The 23,475-nt window shown below is 35.9% G+C and overlaps 1 protein-coding gene across 1 annotated transcript in view; it reads right to left on the bottom strand.

Annotated features, from left to right (window-relative positions):
• The window catches only part of LOC125663951 (cyclic nucleotide-gated channel rod photoreceptor subunit alpha-like), a 53,415-nt gene that overhangs the window by 17,829 nt on the left and 12,111 nt on the right, over positions 1–23,475 (bottom strand). Inside the window, exons 3-4 of the mRNA XM_048896401.2 lie at positions 299–357; positions 32–93 (exon numbers count right to left, since the gene is read on the bottom strand). Of these exons, the coding sequence (XP_048752358.1) occupies positions 32–93; positions 299–357 (121 nt within the window). The remainder of the gene's footprint in view (positions 1–31; positions 94–298; positions 358–23,475) is intronic.

The following is a 23,475-nucleotide window of genomic DNA, read 5'->3' as shown; positions in this document are numbered from 1 at the left end:
TTACGTCATTGTCACATGACAAACAACTCACCAATAACCGTTCGAATTCTTGGCGGCTTGCATTTCTGTTGTTTATCACGTTTCCGACCTGTCCTGAAAGGAATCCAATATAGGTATCCATTAACACTTAAATCACTTTTAAGTGGTACAATGTTATATATTTCTAAAGAAACCATATATTTTGTCTTTCACCACGTATGATAATCTATACTGTATTTGAATGTGAATAAAATATAGGCGCGAGTCATATTACCAAATTTTCTATCAGATTGGTAAATGTCTCAGCATGACCACTCACCGACAATAGTAGCGAAGATGAAGACCCCAATCAGGTAGCTGACGATGACGAACACATACCTGCGATTTGATGAGAGAGAACATTAGAACGTAGGAAAATTCCACACTCATTTCACGCTCCTATTTTCAAAACGTGAGAACGAAATTCAACTACATTTTCATACAATATACTAAGCATTGCCTTTTTAAGATTGCACACAGCTGAGAAACATTTGATGTATGTGGATGTATACAGGTTTTGAATTGTTTTACTCAGTATGAAAAAAAGAGAGAGGGAGAGAGAGATTTATACCCGTGGTTTAGATTGTTCGAGGATACTTATTTTTAGAGCATAGAAAAGCTCGTCAATTTGAAATTATTGCACTAGGCACCATTTTTGTGCCATCTCTCAAATCGTTACATTACACGAAGTATTACAAGTCATGTAATTCTCGTGTATATATGGTACATTTTTTTCACATTACAAGCACTATGATGGTACTGGTCAGAAACAACACCCATGCAACACAAGTTAAACGTTAAGATGTGCAATCGGAGTGAGAAAATAAAACAAAAAACGGAAACACTACTTGCTATTGTAAACGTAAAACAACTGTACATAGCAAATACAGGGGTTCCTTGAATTGCAGCATTCAAATTACTTACGCACGAATTGATAATTTTTCTCTGCAAGAAAGAGAGTAAAACGTTAAGATATAATGCAGGCTGATATTGATCGGAGCCCTGTATTTACTTTTGACATTTTCAAAATCGTGGTACACAAAACATAATAACTCAATCGTAAACATTTTCAAAACAAAACTTATCATAGGAAATTACATTTTAGCAACCGATACTAATTCGAAATTTAAACACTTTATGGGTTCTGTTTCCTCTCGGGATGGGTGCAAAATCTTGAAAAACAGTATTTGATCTACTTCACTTCACAAACGAACTAGAATGATATTCTTCAATCTACATTACACACACACGACTTCATGTATTTGCTACATTACAGACCTATTGATCCTTTGAAGACTTATCCATGAATATTTCAAAATAAAACAACTTCACCAACTCACCCCCACCAAACTTTTGTTTCATGAGGACCATGATGAGACAAAAATTAATAAAAACTACAACCATAATGACACTCGCTTATTGTTTTGGTAAAACTTATTTCGTTAAAATGTTAACCCGTTATAAACACACATGCATCAACAGTTATGTCCCTTGACAGCTGATTGAAAACTCGATATTTTCCACGATGCATTTTTACAGAGTTTTGGTCCACAACCTTGACAGATTTTTTTAAGTGAAGTGCTTTCAATTGACTGTTGCCAGGTCCAAAATGGAGCAAATTATGGCTTTGTCAGCAAATTTAGTTGGAGTCTCTGACAGATACATGTAGCAATGAATTAGTGAGTAAATCTAGTAGAAGGCTCCAACAGATGCATGTAGCAATGAATTAGTGAGTAAATTTAGTACGAGGGTCTGACCAATAGATGTAGCAATGAATTAGTGAGTAAATCTAGTAGGAAGCTCTGACAGATACATATAGCAATGAATTAGTGAGTAAATCTTATAGAAACGAAGAGCAAGTAGTTGGCAATGACTTAGAAAGTGAAACTAACAGAAATTCCAGGCAGTTAGCAATGAATTAGCAAGCAAATCTAAAAGGAAGATAGAGTAGTTGCCAATAACTTAGAACGTAAGTCTGACAGGAGGCTGTTAGCAATGAATCAATAAGTAAATCGAATAGGAGATTAAGGTAGTTAGCAATACATACGTTAATCTAATAGAAAGGTCTGGTAGTTAGCAATACATTAGTCAGTCAGTCTAATAGAAAGGTCTGGTAGTTAGCAATACATTAATCAGGAAATCTTATAGAAAGGTCTGATAGTTAATTAGCAATGCATTAGTTAGTCAATCTAATAGAAAAGTCTGGTAGTTAGCAATACATTAGTTAGTCAATCTAATAGAAAAGTCTGGTAGTTAGCAATACATTAGTTAGTCAATCTAATAGAAAAGTCTGGTAGTTAGCAATACATTAATCAGGAAATCTTATAGAAAAGTCTGGTAGTCAGCAATACATTAGTTAGTCAATCTAATAGTTAGCAAGTGCGAAGTTGGTTTCTCCACTTGGCCCCTGATTACATCGTGATGGGAAGTAAAATCAATTTCAACAGCGACTTTGTCTAATGTGGCCCTATTCTGACGACGGGGAACTTGATTTGAGCATTATAATCCCCTTATTCTATCCAATTTCGGAATTGGGGCTATGATATCTACACTGAAAGAGAATACTAATTACTTCTTTTGAAATATGAATAAATTTTCATGGTCTTGAGAAACAGATTTTCAACGATGTTCATACATCGCCCACCCTTCCTTTGACTATGCTTTAACTATGAACGCTCGCGGTAGCTCAGTGGTAGAGCATTTGCTTCGTGACTAGGAGGTCGTGAGTTCGAGCCCCGCTCGTGTCATGGCCGTGTCAATGTGATTGCTCCTTCGCCAAACACTCGGCATTTAGAAGGGAGAATCGCGGGTCTTTCGAATATGACTTTACAACGGAGGTCCCGTGTCGCGACAGGTGTTGGCACGATAAAGTACCCTCAGTACTACGGCCCTGAGCGCTAAGCACAGAACTTCATGTACGTCTGGCGATGTCTCAATATGAAATGGGACATAAAACAAACAACCTTTAACTATGTGTATTATTTGTACTTGTATGTTATTGCAGTGAAAATGATTTTTTTTACAAATTATTCCTACATGGATATATATTTCTCTGTAAAACTTCAAACCCAAACAGTAACGTCACCCATACCCCCCCCCCCCCCCCCGGGGGGGATGATTGAGAAAAGTGCATTACTACTCTGGGAAGATATCGAAAAAGTATTGTAGCCTAGATATGTGTTAGGTTTAATAACCCGACCTTAAATTAACCAATTTCTGGATCATCTACATTTGGTAGTGCTCACAGCACTTCATGTAAAGAAAATTTAATTTTCTATACAAAAGAATACTTTGTGATACGCTTTCTTCAAACTGACAACGCGACTCCTGAGAAGAAGCGGAAACATTTAGGTAACGGACAGAAAATCTCTCATTAACTTGTAACCAATAAAATTCTTATCTCAAGCCATTACAGGTCATTCAGCATTACAAATCATAAGACTTAGGTTTGATTCCCTTTCTCAGAGAATAAATTTTGAAACTTTGTTTCACAACGGCACACACAGCTTGCCAATTCAAATTTTCAACCGGTGCATACCAAAATCTTGATTTGTTAGTTTAATAGCTCGTCGTGTTAGATTTGACAATGGAAGGAAAAACATCGTCATATATTGCATTCTCAGTCTCAATATGCAGATATTGAACTCGAGCCTCTTTGTCGAATGATTGATGGATATGCTTGATCATAGTCGCAAAGCAATTTCCTCTCATCAACTTTTCTCACAAGGAAGCAATGGAGGCCACGATTTAAACGCCCTAAATGAGAAGATTGTGATCTATTTTTGTGGATAATTCAATTGTAACAAACCAGGCATGCTCATCAGAAGTTGATATTCTTTCATCTGTTTTTGTCTACAGCGTGGGTTTGTGAGTAATGTCACTACTTTTAGAAAAGTAGATCTAGAATGACTCGTGGAATTGATGAATAATTTTCGCACGACTTCTATACATTTATCTGGCCAAATTTAAATAAAAGTCTGAAATCAGTGAGAAGTTTGCCAAACAAATTGATACAAGACTCGACATTGAATCGATGACTTCATTCAGTTAAGCTTGATCTACTTAAAAACATTGCCCAAATTAGTAAGGCAACTCTACATTTCTGTCAATTTACATCGAATTACGTTCTGCATACAATTCATCAAATTGTTCAGCGGTAATGGACAGAAATTGAACCAGTTTTCTTAGTGTTAACAGAATCTGAAGTTCATTGTTTTCTTGTCAGCCTAAAATTAATGGCGCCACTTCAACCCAATACCATATATTCAACATTCCTTGTAACCGTGTAGGACTTGGGAAGAAGTTTCTAAGTATATTTTGATATATTTCTCTAAAACACTTTGCAATCACATCGTCTTTCATGTTCTAATTCAAGATCAGTTCATGGTTTGATTTTAAACTGCACGAGGAGTTCTTTCAAATTGAAATATTGGTTTATCTGGCCCGTTGGATCAAGAGTAGACAATTCATATTTCATGGTTAGTTTCATATTCTACCACGCGGTTATTGCAAAGATCAAAGGAATGCCGCAGTCATTATTCTGCGATATACCTTCATACGTAATAACTGATTATGAGAAAATTGATACACATCTCGCTTACACTTCATGTTTTGTTAATACATGTACAACAATAAAGTCGATTTTTATAATCATAACAATTAATCAATATATGTTGCAAAACAAATCTATGAATGACTGACGAACAATTGGCATTCAATATAAATCAATCGTCTGCGTTCCGAGATCGATACGCATGTCGATGCATAGACAAGTGAACCCTCTTCCACGTATGTTTAATTTTGTAGGACTGTGTACTCAAAACAGTTGATATAATCCGTCAACAACAAACTAAATTTCAAAATAGATGTAGTATACCACTACCACCTCACCTTTTTCATCAGCAAAATACAGGTATACATATGTAAGCCTAGTCCGTTTCAGAAACTGTCATGGCGTCACGGTGACCTAATTCGTAGCAGTCGGCTATATATGTCTGAGCCGTAGTTGAATAGAAATAACATTCTTGCTTTCATTGATGATTTGGAATAACCTCCTCGGTCTCAAAATGTTTCAAATATAAAATCCCGTGGGATCCGGGTTAGAATAGGTCTTCAGTACCCCGTAGTTGTCGTAAGAGTCGACTAAATGGGATGGTACTTCGGATGCCACAGCAGGTGTGGCACGATAAAGATGCCTCCCTGCTCAAAGGCCGTAATTAAACGTCGAGCATATTTGCAGCCCTTCACCGGTAATTATGACTTCTCCATATTCATAAGTCAATTTTTTTCGGGCAGGACATTCAACAATATACAATCAATAATACAATACGTTCAAAACGCGATCTTTATTTCTTGGATCATGTGGTTTCACTTTCGTTTACAAGGTGCATTCATTTGTTAGTTTCACTTTCCTTTTAATTATCACAATCTGGAAGGGAACGTGGTCCTGACCCGTCGTGGTTATTTTGCACCAGAAATTGTTAAAATTTATAAAGTTTATTTTGGAGATAAAGATTGTGGCCGAAGCTTTTAGATTTCAAACAAGGAGGTTATCCTGCAACATACACGAAGACAAAAAACTTCATTTCTATTTTGTCACGGCTCAAGACATATACAGCCGATCGTTTTCCTATATAGCTACGAATAAGGTCACTGTGACGTCATGACAGTCTCCGAAACAGACTAGCCTACATGTTTTTTGCTGACGAAAAAGGTAAGATGCTAGGGGTATTCTAAATCTAATTAAAAACTATTTCAATTATTATGCCCCCTTCAAAGAAGAGGGGCATATAGCTTTGCACCTGTTGGTCGGTCGGTAGACCACATGTCCGCTTAATAACTTGAAAACCATTCACTTGATCGTAATGATATTTCATATGTGGGTTGGTTATGAGTAGAAGAGGACCCCAATTGTTTTTAGGTCAAACTGGACATAGGAATATACTGACCACTCGATGTCTAGAGAACCCTTTGCTTGACAGACATCAAACTTGGTACACTGGTATTTCTATAGAAGAAGATGACCTCTATTGATTTTGAGGTCACATATTCAAGGGTCAAACTGGACATAGTAATATACTGTCCGCTTAATATCTTGAGAACTCTTTGCTTGACAGACATCAAACTTGGTACATCTTAAGATGACCCCAATTGACTTTGAGGTCACATGGTCAAAGGTCAAACTGGACATTGGAATATACTGTCCGCTCAATATCTTGAGAACCCTTTGCTTGACAGACATTAAACTTGGTACACTGGTACATCTTCAGAAGAAGATTATCCCTATTGATTTTGAGGTCACATGGTCAAAGGTCAAACTGGACATTGGAATATACTGTCCGCTCAATATCTTGAGAATCCTTTGCTTGACAGACATTAAACTTGGTACACTGGTTCATCTTCAGGAGAAGATGACCCCTACTGATTTTGAGGTCACATTGTCAAAGTTTAAACAGGACATAGTAATATATTGTCTCCTGTATTTTAAGAATTATTTGCTTGTACAGCATAAAGAGTAGAGGACCTCTATTGATTTTAGGTCACATGGTTAAACCACTCTTGACATAGGAATATATTGTCTGCTCAATATTTTGATTTGATGATACTACTATCAATTAAATGATGTGTGTGTGTACAACCCTCTTCAATTTTGCACCATGGGGGAGCATATGTGTTTTACAAACATCTCTTGTTTAGTTTGATGTTGACGGATTACATCAACTACTTTGAATACACAGTCCAAGAAAACTTGCATCTGTGCATCGACATGTGTACATATACATGTATCGATCTCGGAATGCAGATGATTGATTGATTAGGACAAACGTCCTTCAGTCATAATGAATATGTTTTTACAAAATATATTGATTGATTTTTATGATTATGAAATTGAATTATCACTTATCGACTTTATTGATGTATTAGCAAAATACGAAGCGCAAGCGAGAAGAATACACAAGGTAGCAATATACGTGAGCGGATCAAAGAATTTTATTCTAATTAATTAAATAGGGAATATCTTAAACATATTAACTATTTTTTTATTCTCTCTCCAACATATGACTTCGTGATAGAAATAGTAACATTTCTACACATTGAGAACGGTTACACGGATAGACATATTATGTTAGTACTTACATGTGTACACACGAAATGGTTAAATGCGTATACACACAGACCGGTTACATGTGTACAGAGAGCGATTACATGTATACAAATAAAGCAGTTATAATGCGTTCACAAAGCGGTTACATGTATACATACAGAGCAGTTACATGCGTACACACAGTGATTACATGCGTGCGCATAGAGCGGTTATATGCGTACACATAGAGTGGTTACATGCGTGTGCACAGAGCCGTTACATGCGTGCGCACAGAGCGGTTACATGCGTGTGCACAGAGCGGTTACATGCGTGTGCACAGAGCGGTTACATGCGTACGCATAGTGTGGTTTCTTCTTGATTATTCTCTAATGAAAAACAGCTGCGATTGTCAAGGGTAACATTTTGTTTACAATAATGAAATTTCAGCGTAACGGAGGATATTGATGGATGTGTGAATAAATCAATTATTCCCTCAGTCAATCACCATATATTAGATTGTACGATATAATCCATATACAGTGTATATATGGATTGATATCATTAGTTTAAACTGTTAAAATGACAAATCCAGCCGGTCATAAACAATATGCTCATTATTTAGAAGTCCATTTTACAAAGATATCTGCAATTCGGGGATATCGTTTTCCCACATCCTTTTTACAACATGGAGGACAAAGCAGTAGAGGACCAATTCCGTTCATCTTGTTACGGACTAAGCAGTTCGGCCCGAGATTAAATCTGCAGCAAACAGCTTGATGAAGTCGGATACAAGACAATTAAATGATTCTTTATATTTCACAGTACAAATTAGTTTAGTTACATTGCTCGTAGAGAGAGAACGAGCGCGCGCGCAAGAAAATTCACAATTGACTAGGGACTAGTTAAATACAATGAGGCTCCCCATCGGATGTTGGCAATCAATATGAGAGACTGAGAGGAGTACACTACACACAAGTTCACTGTTTTACAGAGACAATATGTGACCCAGGGAAATCTCCAATGTTTCCACATCGGTGTTACAGGGAGAAAACGTGATTTCGTTTATGTTCTTTTTACAACTTCTCTTTTATGAAAACAACCATTTACAACTTTCTTTTCTCTGACAATAATCAGTTGTATGAGCTTTCTACATTAGTTCTAAAGAGAGATTCATGTACCATTAATGATTTGCTTTTCTATAAAATTTGCAATTCGGAAGAATATATGGTACTAGTGATTCAGACTGCCATCTGGTACCAATAATACAGGGTTATAAAATATTGGTAAAGATCGGGGAGGAGTCTAACGCATTTTGTCGTTTTTGTTCCATGAAAATATACATAAAATATTACTCAAAAATACCATTTCGGACTTACTTTTGGAGTGTTTCTTTTATATGTTTATTTTTGTGGTGACTCAATGGTGTAAGTTCTTGCTATAAAGACAAGCCTCTACAACCCCCTCAATTTTTAGTATACCTCACAACTAACATGCAATGCAAACGGAGTCTCCCGCCTTCTCTGTAATGTTTCTTGTTTCGGTGTGCCGCTGGATTTTACCAAGGTGCATGTCACGAATTTACAGGTAACAGAAGCTGATAACAAACAAAGAAGTGTGCTTTCTTTTTTTTTTTATTTAAAGCAAACTTATTAACTTCATAGATTGCTAGCGAAATATCCCCTCTAGGAATCCATTCAATTATCCTAGAGGGGTGATAACGGGGTATGAGTTCCTTCCCTTGGAATATTCATGGCATAAAGGGAAACTTCCTATGAATATTCAAAGATGAACTCAAATGAAATTCGGAATTTATATACACTGTATGTTTAGGGGGAAATGTAATTTTTCAAATTTCATTGTAATTAATTTTGTGTATTCTTACGATTTTCATTATCAATACAAAATAACACTGACATCAGCTATAGCTGTAACGCCCGAATACTCGTACAAACGCATTGAGGGTTCTTATTGTTTCCTTTTGTCTAGAGTATCATGGGACCTTTGTCATAATCAAAAGCTCGATAGTCCTTTACTTTTAGTGTCTAGCTAGAATGAAAGAACAAGCACCAACAACTAAACTAGAAGGCATCCTCGATACAGATTTCATCTCCTTTATACGAAGTTATACAATTGTAACTACATATTTACTTCAGACTTAAACACATGGTGTCAGAACAGGGTTTCAAACCTTGAAACCTATGTAATTGGTTTTTATAGCAACGGACAGAAGACAATTTTGAAAAACAAATTATGTGTGTAACCTTTTGCAGCCACAACGAACACTAATGACTGTGGATTCCTAAGGTCTGGAATAAGATATCACAAATATTATCCATGGATTGAAGGAATAGTGTTACTATGAAACCAAATGTCCTGAACGTCGTATTGTTACCCGGAACTTGATAATATATAATTAAATACCTCGTATATAGTAAAGTTTTGTATGGACAATATGCATGAATCGCCCATCCCTACCCCCAACCCACCCTTCCCTGATTATCTTATCAAGAGGTAGTAAGGAATGCATCTCTCACCATTTTTGCGCTAAAATTACATCAATTAAACAATCGATCCCGACTCTAGGTGTATCTAAAACAAAAATCTGAATGTTCTCTCGAAGATCAGTTGATGAAAAATGCAGGAAATTGCACGACAATCAAGAGAGCGCATCGATATTGTAATATATTTATTTAATGATTTGGCGCACATGTTGACAGGGCCTCTAGATACGAACAGGTGCTACACTGAGTGAAGTGTTTTGCGCGGTGATAAATACCCTCGATGGTTTCTGATCTCGCGCCGATTAGAGGGTCATTGTTATTGATCGCTCGTCATTTCTTACACTGTCTCATCCGATCGAGAACTCGCAATCAGTAATGGAATATACAGGTTAACGAGGCTCGAAGATTTCTTTTCCTATTAAAGCATAGATTTATTGTTCTCTGAGGACAGGTTTCAGTAAATATAATGATGATTATACAGGGCACTTGGAGACAACATCCAATTGTTAACCCTCTCGTATATCATTGAAGTAGAATGAAGTTACTAATTGTGTTGAAGACATTTTTCGATTATGCCAGTTTGTATAATATTCAACAGCGACTGTTGAAAATGAAAGGTATCTTTCTTGCGATAGGTTATAATTAGTTGAAATCAGAAAATGTTGGTTTTAAATATATATGATAAAATAAGAATTATTGTCTTCTGGAAACAAAATAGTTTGTTTACGGGAAGACAAGTTTTGATTATACATACATGTATTTAAAACGTCAAAAGCCTGTGATGTAAACCTAGATTACATGTATGCTTGTATCGCAACCGGAAGTTTAATCTGCAGCGTCAAATCACAGGCACCCGACGTTTGAAATACAGGTATATATTTTTAAAAAATGTCTTCCAGCCAACAAACTACATTGTATTCACAAGATATATCACGCCGCCATCTTGGTTTAGGTACATCAGCTAAGGAATTCTCATTTGCATAATGATGTCCATTTTCGTCCACATTTTCGCATTTGAGAAGCAGCAGACGATATTTGATGTTTGATTATAGCCAATAAATGGACTTTATTTCCAGTTCATCGTGACCATGCGAGAGATAAGACATTGACAAATTTGCTGCTAGACGGTAGGGGTGTAATTATCATGTTAATTAAGTAGAACTTTGTGCCGAAAATTCAAGCGATGCAGCTGGGGAAAAAAGAAAACCAAGATGGCGGCGTGATATACCTTGTGAATATTTTATTTAGGACTGTAGGATTGATTGTATCTTGCTTAACGTCTCTCTCGAGAATTTTTCACTCATATGGATACGTCACCAAGGCCGGTGAAGGGCCTCAAATTTAGGTCTTTGCTCGGCGCTTATTGCCTTTGAGCAGTGAGGGTTCTTTAGCGTGCCACACCTACTGTGACACGGGACATTCGTTTTAAAGGTCATCTCCGAGGACCCATGACATTCACACCTGATGCCGACCGTTTGGCGATGGAACTGTCACTACCTGTGTTAACATCTCAGGTCTGTCGCGGCCGGGATTCGAACTCCTGTTTACGCATGCGGGGCGAACGCTCTAACCTTGGTGTTTTCCGCCACACTCAACAATTTTTCAGTTATATTGTGGCGCCCAGTTTTTATTGGTGGAAGAGAGAACCCAGATTTAATGTAACTGGGAAGAGACCATCGACCTTCCGCAAATTAACCGGGAACTTTCTCACTCACCGGCGCGAGCGGAATTCGAACCCCCGCCAAGCAGAGGTAAGAGCCGTGTGATTTTGAGCGCGATGCTCTAACCACTACGCCACGGAGCCCCCGATATCATGTTGAATGATATGAAAAAGTTTTATAGCTGTATGTATCATTTACAGAAAGTTTTGTTTTACTATAAAGTCATTCACTTATCACATCTTAAAATACAATTTGGATTCTTTCTTCGAATTAAATGGATAAAAATACATTGTCGCAGTCAACAACTAATCTCAAGACGAGGTATTTCATTCAAATATCATCATCAATTAGCTTCACGAAAAAAGGTACGAGAATATCGTTAAATCATACACATGGACAACGACCAAGTAAAGGCGTTTAACCTGGCCAAAGAGACCACAATTTCATTATAATTGGCCAAGCCGGTTGTGGAAAGACAAATATGATTAAAACCTTCCGAGCGTTTCGCGGTTTAGTTTGTAATTTTTCATGGAAATCCGAAAGAACCATGAAAGCACAATTGACACAATTTGACTATAGTGCAGACTTATACTGTATATAATATAGGTCTGTACTTTAGTCAGATTGATATACCTATATATTTTTGATATAATATAGGTCTGTACTTTAGTCAGATTGATATGCTTATATATATTTTTAATATAATATAAGTCTGTCAGATTGCAGTTGACAATGCTACACATAACGTTCGTTTTTCAAAAGGTGTGACTCTATATAAACAACACTTTTCATCAAGCCCCTTCCATGTATACAGATCCAAATTCGGTCATAAAAATCAAATAGTATTTATTTCTTTGGGTAATTGATAAAAAGAATCAAAACTTTATGTTATAAGATTAAACAAATATCATGCCATCAAGAAGCACATGTGCATGTCTCGCACACATAAGTGGTGTGCATAATGATGGTAATAATGATAATCAAAAACGACTAACATCTTCCAATCCCAAACCCCCATATCATTTAGATCATAATCAAATGTTCTTAAGGGTCTACAAAGGTGAGATATTTGGATATGTGTCCAATGATTTTCCCAGAAATTGGAAATTTAAATTTTTCTTTTACATCCAAATCTAAATTACCATTTTCACTTTCTGTGGTATTTTCTGACACTCAGAACACCAAAGAGAAATCCCCCCTATTTTCCATGCTATAAGTCTAAACTTATCCAGCCGTTTGTACACAATAAACAAGCGTCTTTTTCTTATCATCGTTATTCTCTTCCCTTTTCTTGCAGCTAATAGTATTCGTAAACCTCTTCACGTTTTGTTTTTGTTTTGTTGGGGGGAGGGTGTCAAAAATAGTGGGCCGCAACAGAAATATATCAACTTCACACCTTCCGTTCGTTGTAGGTGGTGAGGTTATAACGATGCAATTGAACAGCGTGAAGAAATTATTGCGCACCAAATAGCGATGCATTTAATCCAAGAATCATCAGCAGATTTAGAATGGCCGTTCTTTTCAGTTGGTAATTGCTCTTTCGATAGGATTTCTCAGCAAAGTGCAGATTTTTTTTTTAAATGTCACCGGCTGAATTGCACACTTTATTCATTTCTAATGATCGTTGATATGACATTTAAAAACAACGATTTCTATGCGAGATTTGAGTATTCGATTAAAAAATACTGAACTGGCTGAAGTTTCATATTTTATGAAAAATACACCCAAAATACCTTTCAAAAATACAAGGAAGGGTGGGACATGGAGTCCTGTACTCAATCACATGCGTTTAAGTGATCAAGACATAGGGCTCACGGCGGATGTGACCGGTCGACTGGGGATGCTTACTCCTCCTAGGCGCCAGACCCAATTTCTAATATATACAGGACTCCGTGTTTTTCCAACTCTTGGTTTTGTATTCCTTTTAGGATTTATGAAATTGATCGCTGTCCGTTATCTTCACCTTTTTACATGTGCACAAATAAGACCACATGGCTATTTTTGTAAATTGAATAAATTGTAGCAATTTTACTGTCATTTGTTGATGCTTACGAAGTTATATACATCGGGATTTCCCTGGATGATTCGCACAGAGCTCTAGGAATTGAATTTTAAGTAAGATCATACATGTACATAGTTTTAAAAATAAAGGATACGTAAATGTCTGATGTTTAAGTACAAGTTCTTGCACTTCTGTAAGTCGTGTCAATCTTTAAGAGGAGTTGTAGGGGGAAAATTAGCATAAACCAAAGAATTATTAAGTTATGTGTGGAGTTTTTCAAACATGTTCTTGTGCTAGAATATTAGTGTAGTGACATATTTTGACAAAAATGAGCAATTTTAAGAGTATTACTATATAGTATGTTGTAATATTAAAATAGAATCCAGACAATGTGTTAAGGTCCCAAATAAAATACCGTACGGTTTCTTCATGGATCACTGGATGTGAGCGGAGCTCATCTATGGTCATTGTTATTTACCTGGCCAAGAGATCAGGGTGCAGTGTATACTTTTGATGTACACAGGAAGGGTCTCAGGGCCGTCTGCAGTGTTTCTGTGGTCATAGTGTTTGTATAATGGTTGTATCCCTATAGATAGATGATACACAGTCTACACCACCCCCTCTTTCTCTCTTTTACTCTCAGTCATTGGCTCAATGAATAATCTCTTTTTATAAATAGAGAACTATCATAAATTGATAATATGGATTATTTCAATAAGTTACAAGTTTTAGAAATTAATGGGCAAATTATTGTTTGATTTCTAATTGTGTAATTTATAATACATGTATATAGAGGGGTAAAATTATAATTATATTAAAATTGCATTGTTCAGGGGTCCTTATAAAAACAATTGAATTATTAGAAAATAGCAGCTGTGGACAGGTCAATGCTATCAAAACTCTAGAATACAGGGCTTCCTCAAGATCTAAAGAATGTCTGTTATTGTTATCAAAACACCTCTCTGGGGTAGCTCTAGATCACAGTTTTTGCAGATGTCACTCCACCTGAAATCTATTGATTGACAGGCGGCTAACAATTTGGGGGTGTTACCTTAAAGTTGGGTCTTTAACTTACCAGTGTTTATATGTATGCAAACATAAATAATTGCGCGTTAATTGTTATAGAGACACAGCATAAGTTATGACTTTTGAGTGTACTTTTCTATTTTTTAGTATTATTTTGGAATAATTCTCAATCCCAGAAGCATCTGGTGTAAAGCTACTTAAAATCAACTCCCATCAGTACTTTCAGTACTTTGATTTTTACTTATAATTTGTAAATATATGTATATGATACCGTCTTGTATTTAACGATAAAACACAAAGTGGTGGTTCAGGTTCTATAAGTTGTCTATTGTCCTAATTCTGGAGGATGATCTAAAACATATATAGAATAATTAAGTACTCTATCATTCACACAATTTAGTCAAATAAAAATTATGGTTTCAAAATATCTAGAATATAATTTAGTCAATAAAAATAGTGATATCAAAATATCTAAAAATTTATATAATATATTAATAATGACCAATAATGTATATTCAACTCTTACCAAACACGGGGGGGGGGGGGATAGAAATGCGGTGAAACTAAGTTTCTTTAATATAACTTTATACGTAAATACATATTCATTTGGTCCTTGTAGGAGTGTCGTCAGGTTAGTGTGTTGGCACGAATCTTGCTTTTATAGCACCAAAACCAGTAAAACAATCTCACAAGATACATGTACTCACAACCATACACAAACCATACTGACCTCTCACACTCTTCTCTCTGCCAATCAGCGTTCATCCCGATGAATGAACAGATGAAATGAAACGGCTTACGAAGCTATTTGTGTTTTATAATGAAATGATGAATTTATTGAAATAATATTAGTACATTAAAAGCATGCGATATTTCATCTGTGACATATACATTAAAGATCATCTAAAAGTGTATTTTAAAAAAAAAATTGCCTCCATTATGTACCGGGTGCATTATTAAAAATCACGTTTTCAACTATTTTAAGAAGAAATGTAATCACTCTTTATTCATTATATCTTTTTACAATCGCTGAAAAAATCACTGATAACGAGATTTTTACTAATATGCAATGGGGAGGAAAATAATATTTTTCGATAATCTGTAATGTATATTTACAAAACATGAGTAAAAAGAAAATATGAAATGAATATGTTGATCCCAGATCTGGGAAAAAATAAGGTTAGGGGATGGTCCCTGCCCCCAAGGTCTGTAGTTTGATAAGGATTTATTCTAATGAACTAAGGGTAAGGGGCTCTGGCTTTAAGTGGGTCTAGGCGAGAATTAATGTACATAGCAATTGATAAAAGTCTAACCGCTGATTAACATAAGAGTCTTATATGTTTAATTAGCAAATAATTATTTGTCATAAAAGTGGAAAGTGAAAATCACTGCGTATTGTATCATCACACCTACAATTGTGATTTCTCATACAAATATAACCAGTATAGGGAAAATGTCATATATATCTTTATTAAATATAACAGCAAAAAATACAAAGTACTAGTATCATTAGTTTGTTGACTTTTGTTGGCTTTAAAAGGCTTAGTGCTTGAAACACTTTTGATTGAGCTCGACATTCGCGTAAGCTAAAACAAGCGATAAAGCTAAATGTTAAGAAAATCAAATTCATTTGAGTGTTATCACAGCAAAAATTCTACTAGAAAACATTGAGGTCGATTGACGCGCCGAATACAACCAGCCTATACTGCGCATGTGTTAGTTTTCAAACGTTGGATGTAATTAGCTGGAGTATTATACATGGGAGTAAGAAGGAACACTGGGGTATAGGCATGTACTCGGGTACGAACTAGGATTCCCCAATAAGTTAGGCCCCATCCCCATGCTATCTCTCTCTATAGATAGGGGAGAGACTATGTATTTGACTAAGATTTATATAAAGCCAGCAGATAAATATGATGAGTTCATGATGTCCCCACCCCCTGCTGGTGAAACCAGGAAGGGTCCGAGGTTGTACCCTGCACTTAAACAAGATAATTTGGTCAAGGGCAGTATGAGAAGAAAAGAATTGTAGTTGTGTGTGAAACTACTGTACTTAATCATCCATCTTAGCACTGCATAGACTTTAGGCGCATGGGTGTTTGATTATCATTAATATCGTTATTGTGTCACGTCATGAAACCCATTAAATTTCTATATTGACCATTTTAGTCAATGAATTTATTCTGTTTCAATGCACTCCATTTCTCGATACAACAATGAATTTATTATATTAAAGATTACCTTTAATGAATTTGTACTAGCCATATGGTTATTTTTATCTTCTACCAAGTTGCGTGATTTGAATTTATGACAAATGTATTTGATCATTGAAAATAGCTTTGAAAAGCATTCAGAATATTTTTGTTTCCTTTACTGCACGATTCTGTAAAATGAATACCTTCTATGTCACTCAGTGTTGATTTGTTATGGAACTGCTTTGGAATTGTGAAATACAATTCGTTGGCATATAATGCAGAACATCTTTTATTTCGGACTAAGTTCAATTATGATCGTCTTCACATAGCGCATGCTGCTGATAATGTAACAAAGAAATATTCCAGATGCATCAATTTGATTGTCTACTATGAAGAAGTAGGTAATATGCACCGAATAGGTAACTATCCAATCACTAAACGTACAGCCACACGTGGAAAGAAACAGTGGCGAAGTTAGTCTGATTCCATATTTCTCGGAAAACAAATGTAGATAGATAAATACATGTATAGATTTCCCTATGTATAGTTTTAGGTGTGAACTAAGGTTGTTGATTGCATACGGTATATTTCTGGAATCAGTTTCAGTCTACATGTATATATGTAGTGCTTAGTTACAAAAGCAAAGTTATAATATAGTTCACACATTTCACAATATATCGTTGCGTGTAGCAATTGTAACATGATTTTAACTTCGCTGTCTAAAGCGCACATTTTATCCTATCCCCATGATTTCTCAATTCAGTCCTAAACAGTGAGGAAAATTTGTATAGAGTTATATAGAGAAGGGTTTACAAGGAATTTCATATTTGTAGCTATTATAACCAAACTAAGCCATAAAAATATCACAAAGCCGATTGAATTTTTTTTGGTATCAACTGTATTTAATGACACCTCGGAATAGTTGACAGTTCTGATTTTCATATTTTATCTAAAATTGTATTATTGAATTAAAGACTGATCATTAGATGATGGTCAATCTTCCAAAAACAATAATTAGTATCTCTAAAAGTGTAGCAAATATTTAAGGATACTACTTAATGTATACGTAGGATTGCATGGTCGGAGGGGGAAATCTTACATCTGCCTCACAAGTTTTGTCATTTTGCTTTCTATCCACCAGACACCATGTATTTTCATTTCGATTTGAACATCCGCATTAAGTGTGTTTCGGTTGGTTTAAAAAAATTCTTTCAGTGAAATGTAATGAGAATTTTCAACACCGATTTTTATTGACTTTTTCATCCTAAAAATAAAACTTCCGGGATCCACCGACTGACACGCTGCCTGTATTGACCAATCATGTTTATCGAAGCGTGTAAATTCATTTATTCATTCAATTTTTCATCCTGATTAAAGAAATCTGCATTGTTTATTATAGCAAATATTCATGGCATTTTGTTTTTCTTGACCAGGAACGCTTTGGACATACTCGTATATGATCAATTAAAAAACATATCAGTGAAAACCGTTGTGTTAGATCTACTCAATCCTGTCACAAATGGATGTCTGTGAAAGATTCGGAATTTGTTAAGAGACAAGGGGGGATGGGCTGGGGGCTTCATATTCTATCACAGCATCACGAATTAATGGAGCCGGTCTGGGGGGGGGGGGGGGGGGTTCCACGGAAATACAGTACCAAATGTTTTCGTGTTATATTCATGAATATTGAGTAGTAGGAATAGACTATTGTCAGTCTTTGCCATCCCCATATCTTAAAACCACAGTTAGTTTAGTTTATTGAAACCTTGAGAAACATCTCATTGGTATGGTACAGTTATATGATAATTTAGTAACAATATATACATTATATTATGTACTATAGTGAGTATAACCATGTGAAAAGAATCATGTGAAAAGAATCATGTGACCAAATATGGAGAATGGACAAATATGATATCTTATAAGTTTCTTAGGCTCAGTGCCTTTATCAAAAACCTTGTTAAATTTCATAATGCTTTTCTGTTTCTTATTGAAAAAAAGTTGCACAAGTTTGAACATGGATGGTCGAGTAAAATAATATCGTTTGATGTATGTTTTTCGTAAATCGGAATAATAAGGACATGACAGAACAAAATGGTATTCGTCTTCAATTTCGTTAAAATCACATTTCAGACATTTTCTTTGAGACCTTGCTATGTTTGAGTATCGACCCTTCTATATCAACAGCTCATGTGCAGACATTCTAAATTTACTCAATATTGTAGTAAAAAAATTTGGTAAACATTTTCTTGAATAGTACTGAAGATAAAAACTATCAGGTAGATGCTTGTATAGATTTGCATTTTGGAGACCTTTCAGAGAATGAATGCATCTCTTGTATAGATAAATCATCAATTGATAACAACTACAAAGAAATGTTAATTTCTTTTCAACATACTGGTTATTCCAAACATATCCAAGTCCTAAATTCTGTAGTAAGTTCCTGACATTAGTTAACCAATTGTGATGTAAGTCAATATCTTCTAACATATTATTATACAATGATTTCAAAATACAATTGTCTGTGTCTAAACGTTTAACCCAATATTTCAAGATTCGTTGTTTTCTGACAATACTTGAAGGTAATCTTCCCAATTCTGATAATACAATAAACTTTTATGTACTTTTTTAAAAATGCATAATTCTCTTACAAATTTCTAAATGTACCTTTTCTATATCTTTGGCAGTACAAAAACCCCCAGACTTCACAGCAGTAATTCAAAACGCTACTTACATACAGTTGTATATATCAAATACATGTAATTTAGTTTCGATACTCAGTGTGTTTTCAATACATATTTTCATCACATGAAACATGGAAACAGTAGAAAGTTCGGTCATTTCAGTGAAGGAAGTGAATTGAATAATCTATACGTGGCTATAACAAGAAATACTCCGTCACGCTTCGTTATAGCACACATCCTATTACGCAACGAAAATCAGAGGAAGAAAATAGGATGACACGACCGGAATTATAGATTTTATTTCATTTATTCAAGCTATCTGGTTCTAATTAATCTAGACGATTTTCTGTCCACGATCTTAACTAACTTTGCATTAGGTATAATTATCATTCTCCGAATTCATACCCAGCTGTCGCACTGTAATGGTATTCGTACTAAGTCGTGGCACGCATTAGATGATTTCCAATTGAAAATAGATTAACCAAATATTATTTTAGCATAATTCCCATAAATCGCTATCTTGAAGCTACTACAGTGTAGAATTATTCCCATATTGCTAAATGTTTAGCGAAGTTAAATTAATCTCTAATGCATTAATCGTTTGTCGTCTTTAGTGCCTGTCCTATTTCTTAAAATCATGGAAAACAAACCTGCTGGGATGTTCTAAAACTCGTTCGCAAACAGGACGATCTTGTATCGAATTGGTGAGGAAAGTAAATACGCATCGCCGAGAAATATGTACAATATCGATAATTCATATTCAAATTCTAATGGATTACACAAAGGGTTGATCAGGCACACAAAGGCAAGAGACCATGTGGACTTTAACCGTTCCCTGAGCACTTGGACATGTGGGCTTTCTCTGGGCACCCCGAGAATTTCTGGGCAGAAACCGGAAATAGGACTCCATTGGAAATAAGCTTTTGAACTTTCATGGGTTATCCCGTCAATTATTTTCTAAACCGTACAATTAAAGATGTATCTTTTTTATTTGTACTCCCGTAACACGACCTTCCCACACAACACAAACACTGGGTTTTTTAAATTCCATTTCGCCAGACCTTTCCATCAATACAGCACATGTTGAATAGGATAAAAATTGGTAAAGATTCTAAATTGCAGTTTCAGCACATAGGACCGTCGAACATTAAGTTGCAAGAAATGAAATATTCAGCATTCGTGATTTTCATCCGTAACACTCAAAACATTTGACATCACAATGCAGTGGGTGGGTGCTATCTCAGTTCTGTGACGATAGATTTTTTTCAATCCACGCTACTGAGTTAGCGTCTAATTAATTACATATACCCATTAACCAAAGACATGGATTTCATAAATCAAGGCAGCCATATCCACCATGTTTCTGAATGATGTCAAAGAGATAACACGTTATAAAAAAAAATTCCACTATTTTTAGAGGTTTCTGCTACTAAAGGGACTCCCATGAACATTGTAAGTAGCATGTTTTGTTCAAAATTACGGTCTACGTCTTGTTATTCGAGATTCTTGCAGTGCTGAATTCAGAACAGGGTCATAACAAGAGATAGTCAGACTCCACTCGCAAATAATGAGAGGAAGAAAATAATCACGACCGGAACTAGATACCTTATCTCATTTATTATCGTTATCTGGTTCTAATTAACGTAGACGATTTTTTGTGCTTATTAAATTTCCAGGTTCTGTTCTAATTTCATGTTCTGTATGAATGATCATTGTCATCGTGTTATGATGTAAGTAATTTGTAGTCATGTCTAGAATTACGTGTCGACCTTACCAAACATTCACGAAAAGAAAAACTGAATTGTTAAAAGTATTGATATATTTTTTCTGTTCAGTTTTGTTCAGTCAAAATGGTTTTCATTACGTAATCCATGAATTGTGATGAATGAATGTGTATCATTTTTAATAATAACATTCAACCTTCAGAAGTAAAGAATATTTCCATAGATATAATGCATATTCAGTATCTGACCGTCCCGTGGGGATCCGGGTTAGAATAGGTCCTCAGTACCCCTTGCTTGTCGTAAGAGGCGACTAAATGGGGCGGTCCTTTGGATGAAACCGCAAAAATCGAGGCCCGTGTCACAGCAGGTGTGGCACGATAAAGATCCCTCCCTGCTCAAAGGCCGTAAGCGCCGAGCATAGGCCTAAACTTTGCAGCCCTTCACCGGCAATGGTGACGTCTCCATATGAGTGAAATATTCTCGAGAGGGACGTTAAACAATATAAAAATCAATCAGTATCTGACCCATAAAGAGTATTGCAACCCTGGGCATAAAACACCTAATCCTGGGTTTCTTGTAAGTTTCGCAATTTGGATAGAAATCCCCATGGTCACTTTAACTGTGTACCAAATTTAAGTGCTAGATCCTCGGAAGTAAAGAATAAGATTTGTAGAGATGCACCAATTTTGCTCTATGGAGCAAGGACGATAGGAGTATCACGAGTTTGGTACAAGCAGCATTTTAGTGTACATGTAGTTCTGTACTAGTAACTAGTCTCTGAGCTATTACAGTATTCAGAGGATGCAAAGCTGTTTTAGTATGTGACCCAAGCAGCCAGACCCTGCAGCTTGACCCCATGACCCAGGGTCACGATCATCATACAAGGGGTCTCGACTTTGCTTCTTTATATATTTGTATTCAGTTTAGTTACTTCATGAAACAGGACTGGGGAAGATTTTTTTTTTGAAAAGTTCATTTTGACAATATGAAATATAATTTGTCGCCCTAGCATCAAAACTTCTGACCAAATCGGATGGTGGCGGTTTCTCTCCTCGTTGTTATATACTGAACTTGTCCGATTGATGTCCTGGAGTCAAGAAGAATAGTTTTAAAGAAATGCTGTATTTTCGATATATAAGCCATCAAGTCCCGACCCAGCACCACAACCCTTTAACCATATGCACAATTTGGTGACATATCTGTTCATTATTATTATACAGCTAGTGCGATTGTTCAATGCATAGGAATCATAAAAAGAGATTTTAGAAGACATAATGGATTTTCGCTGTATGAACCAGTGAGACAGCTCTTCTCTAGTATTTTACAATTGCAGTATTTTACAATTGTTGTGGTAGACTCCTCCTTAATGAACATGGTGATGCTCACAGTTTGTCTTCTAGGTATTCCAGAGAAAAGAAAGAGATTTAAATGAAATTCATTTTTGTCTGATATTGACATTCTACTTTCATTTCTGTCGGAATTGTATACGTAAATATATTTATCAAGATTCATACGCACATTGTTCACAATTGCATTACATTTATGAGGAAATGGTTTTCATTACAATTTGTAAAGATATCAACGGCAAAAACATTGGAAATGTAAATATTTAAAAAAGGAATCATATATTGAGACTTTCCCCTGGGGCAGCAAACAAGATGCAGAACTATTATTGCCTCATTTATGCTGCATGCTAATTTCATCAAAGATAGCCAAGTGATGTCTGAGAAGAAGTTGAAATGTTCAAGTATTACCACACGATGGACGCACGAAGACGGACAAATATTGATCGAAATCTGTCTCCTGAGTGACCTAAAAAGATAGATCAATCCATGCAATCATGAAACATCGATTTTGTTCCCGAATTGTTCGAGTGATAAGATCATATTTTTCACCGAATATGCTAACAGTTTCATCCTGTCGTCTCTCGTATTTACAAGAAATGCATTTCTGAGGGGTTTTTCTTTTTATCTCATAAAGAGTAACATAATGCATGACTTTTGTGAAAAGATGTGCGTGCTATCATCGAATTTTGAAAAGCGGTGAAATAGAACTCCACGAGGCGTTCTGCAACACTGATAGGTATAGGATTCCTCTCGTTAAAGGCCCTGTCACACTATGACGTTCTCATCAGCGTTCGTGTAAAGTGTTGCGAAACGCAGAGGAACGTCGAGAACGTTAGAAACAAGTTACAAGAAAGTTAGACGAGCGTCGGCAAACGTTAGGGAACGTCGAGGGACGTCGGCAAACGCTGAGGGTGAAAATATTTTGGGTGAGCACAAAAATTATCAAAACGCTACTTACGCGTTAGAGGAACATTACACGAAAGTTGGCGGTCGTTACTCGAACGTTACTTGAAAGTCAGGACGTTCCCTGGACGTCCGTCGAACGTCTGTCCAGCGTGTCGCCAACGTTTCGCAACGTTCACCGAGCGTTCTTAACGCTCTTTCAACGTCTTCCTAACGTCTGTCAGCGTTCTGAATTTTTGTAGTGTCTGTGTAACGTCCTTGTAACGCGCTTGTAACCTACTGGTAGCGTTCAGAAGGGTTTGGCAGCCACTTGCCATATATAAAGGGGCTT

The sequence above is a fragment of the Ostrea edulis genome, chromosome 1 (assembly GCF_947568905.1).
Source record: "Ostrea edulis chromosome 1, xbOstEdul1.1, whole genome shotgun sequence".
NCBI lineage: Eukaryota > Metazoa > Mollusca > Bivalvia > Ostreida > Ostreidae > Ostrea > Ostrea edulis.
This window is presented reverse-complemented; position numbering and strand designations above follow the sequence as displayed.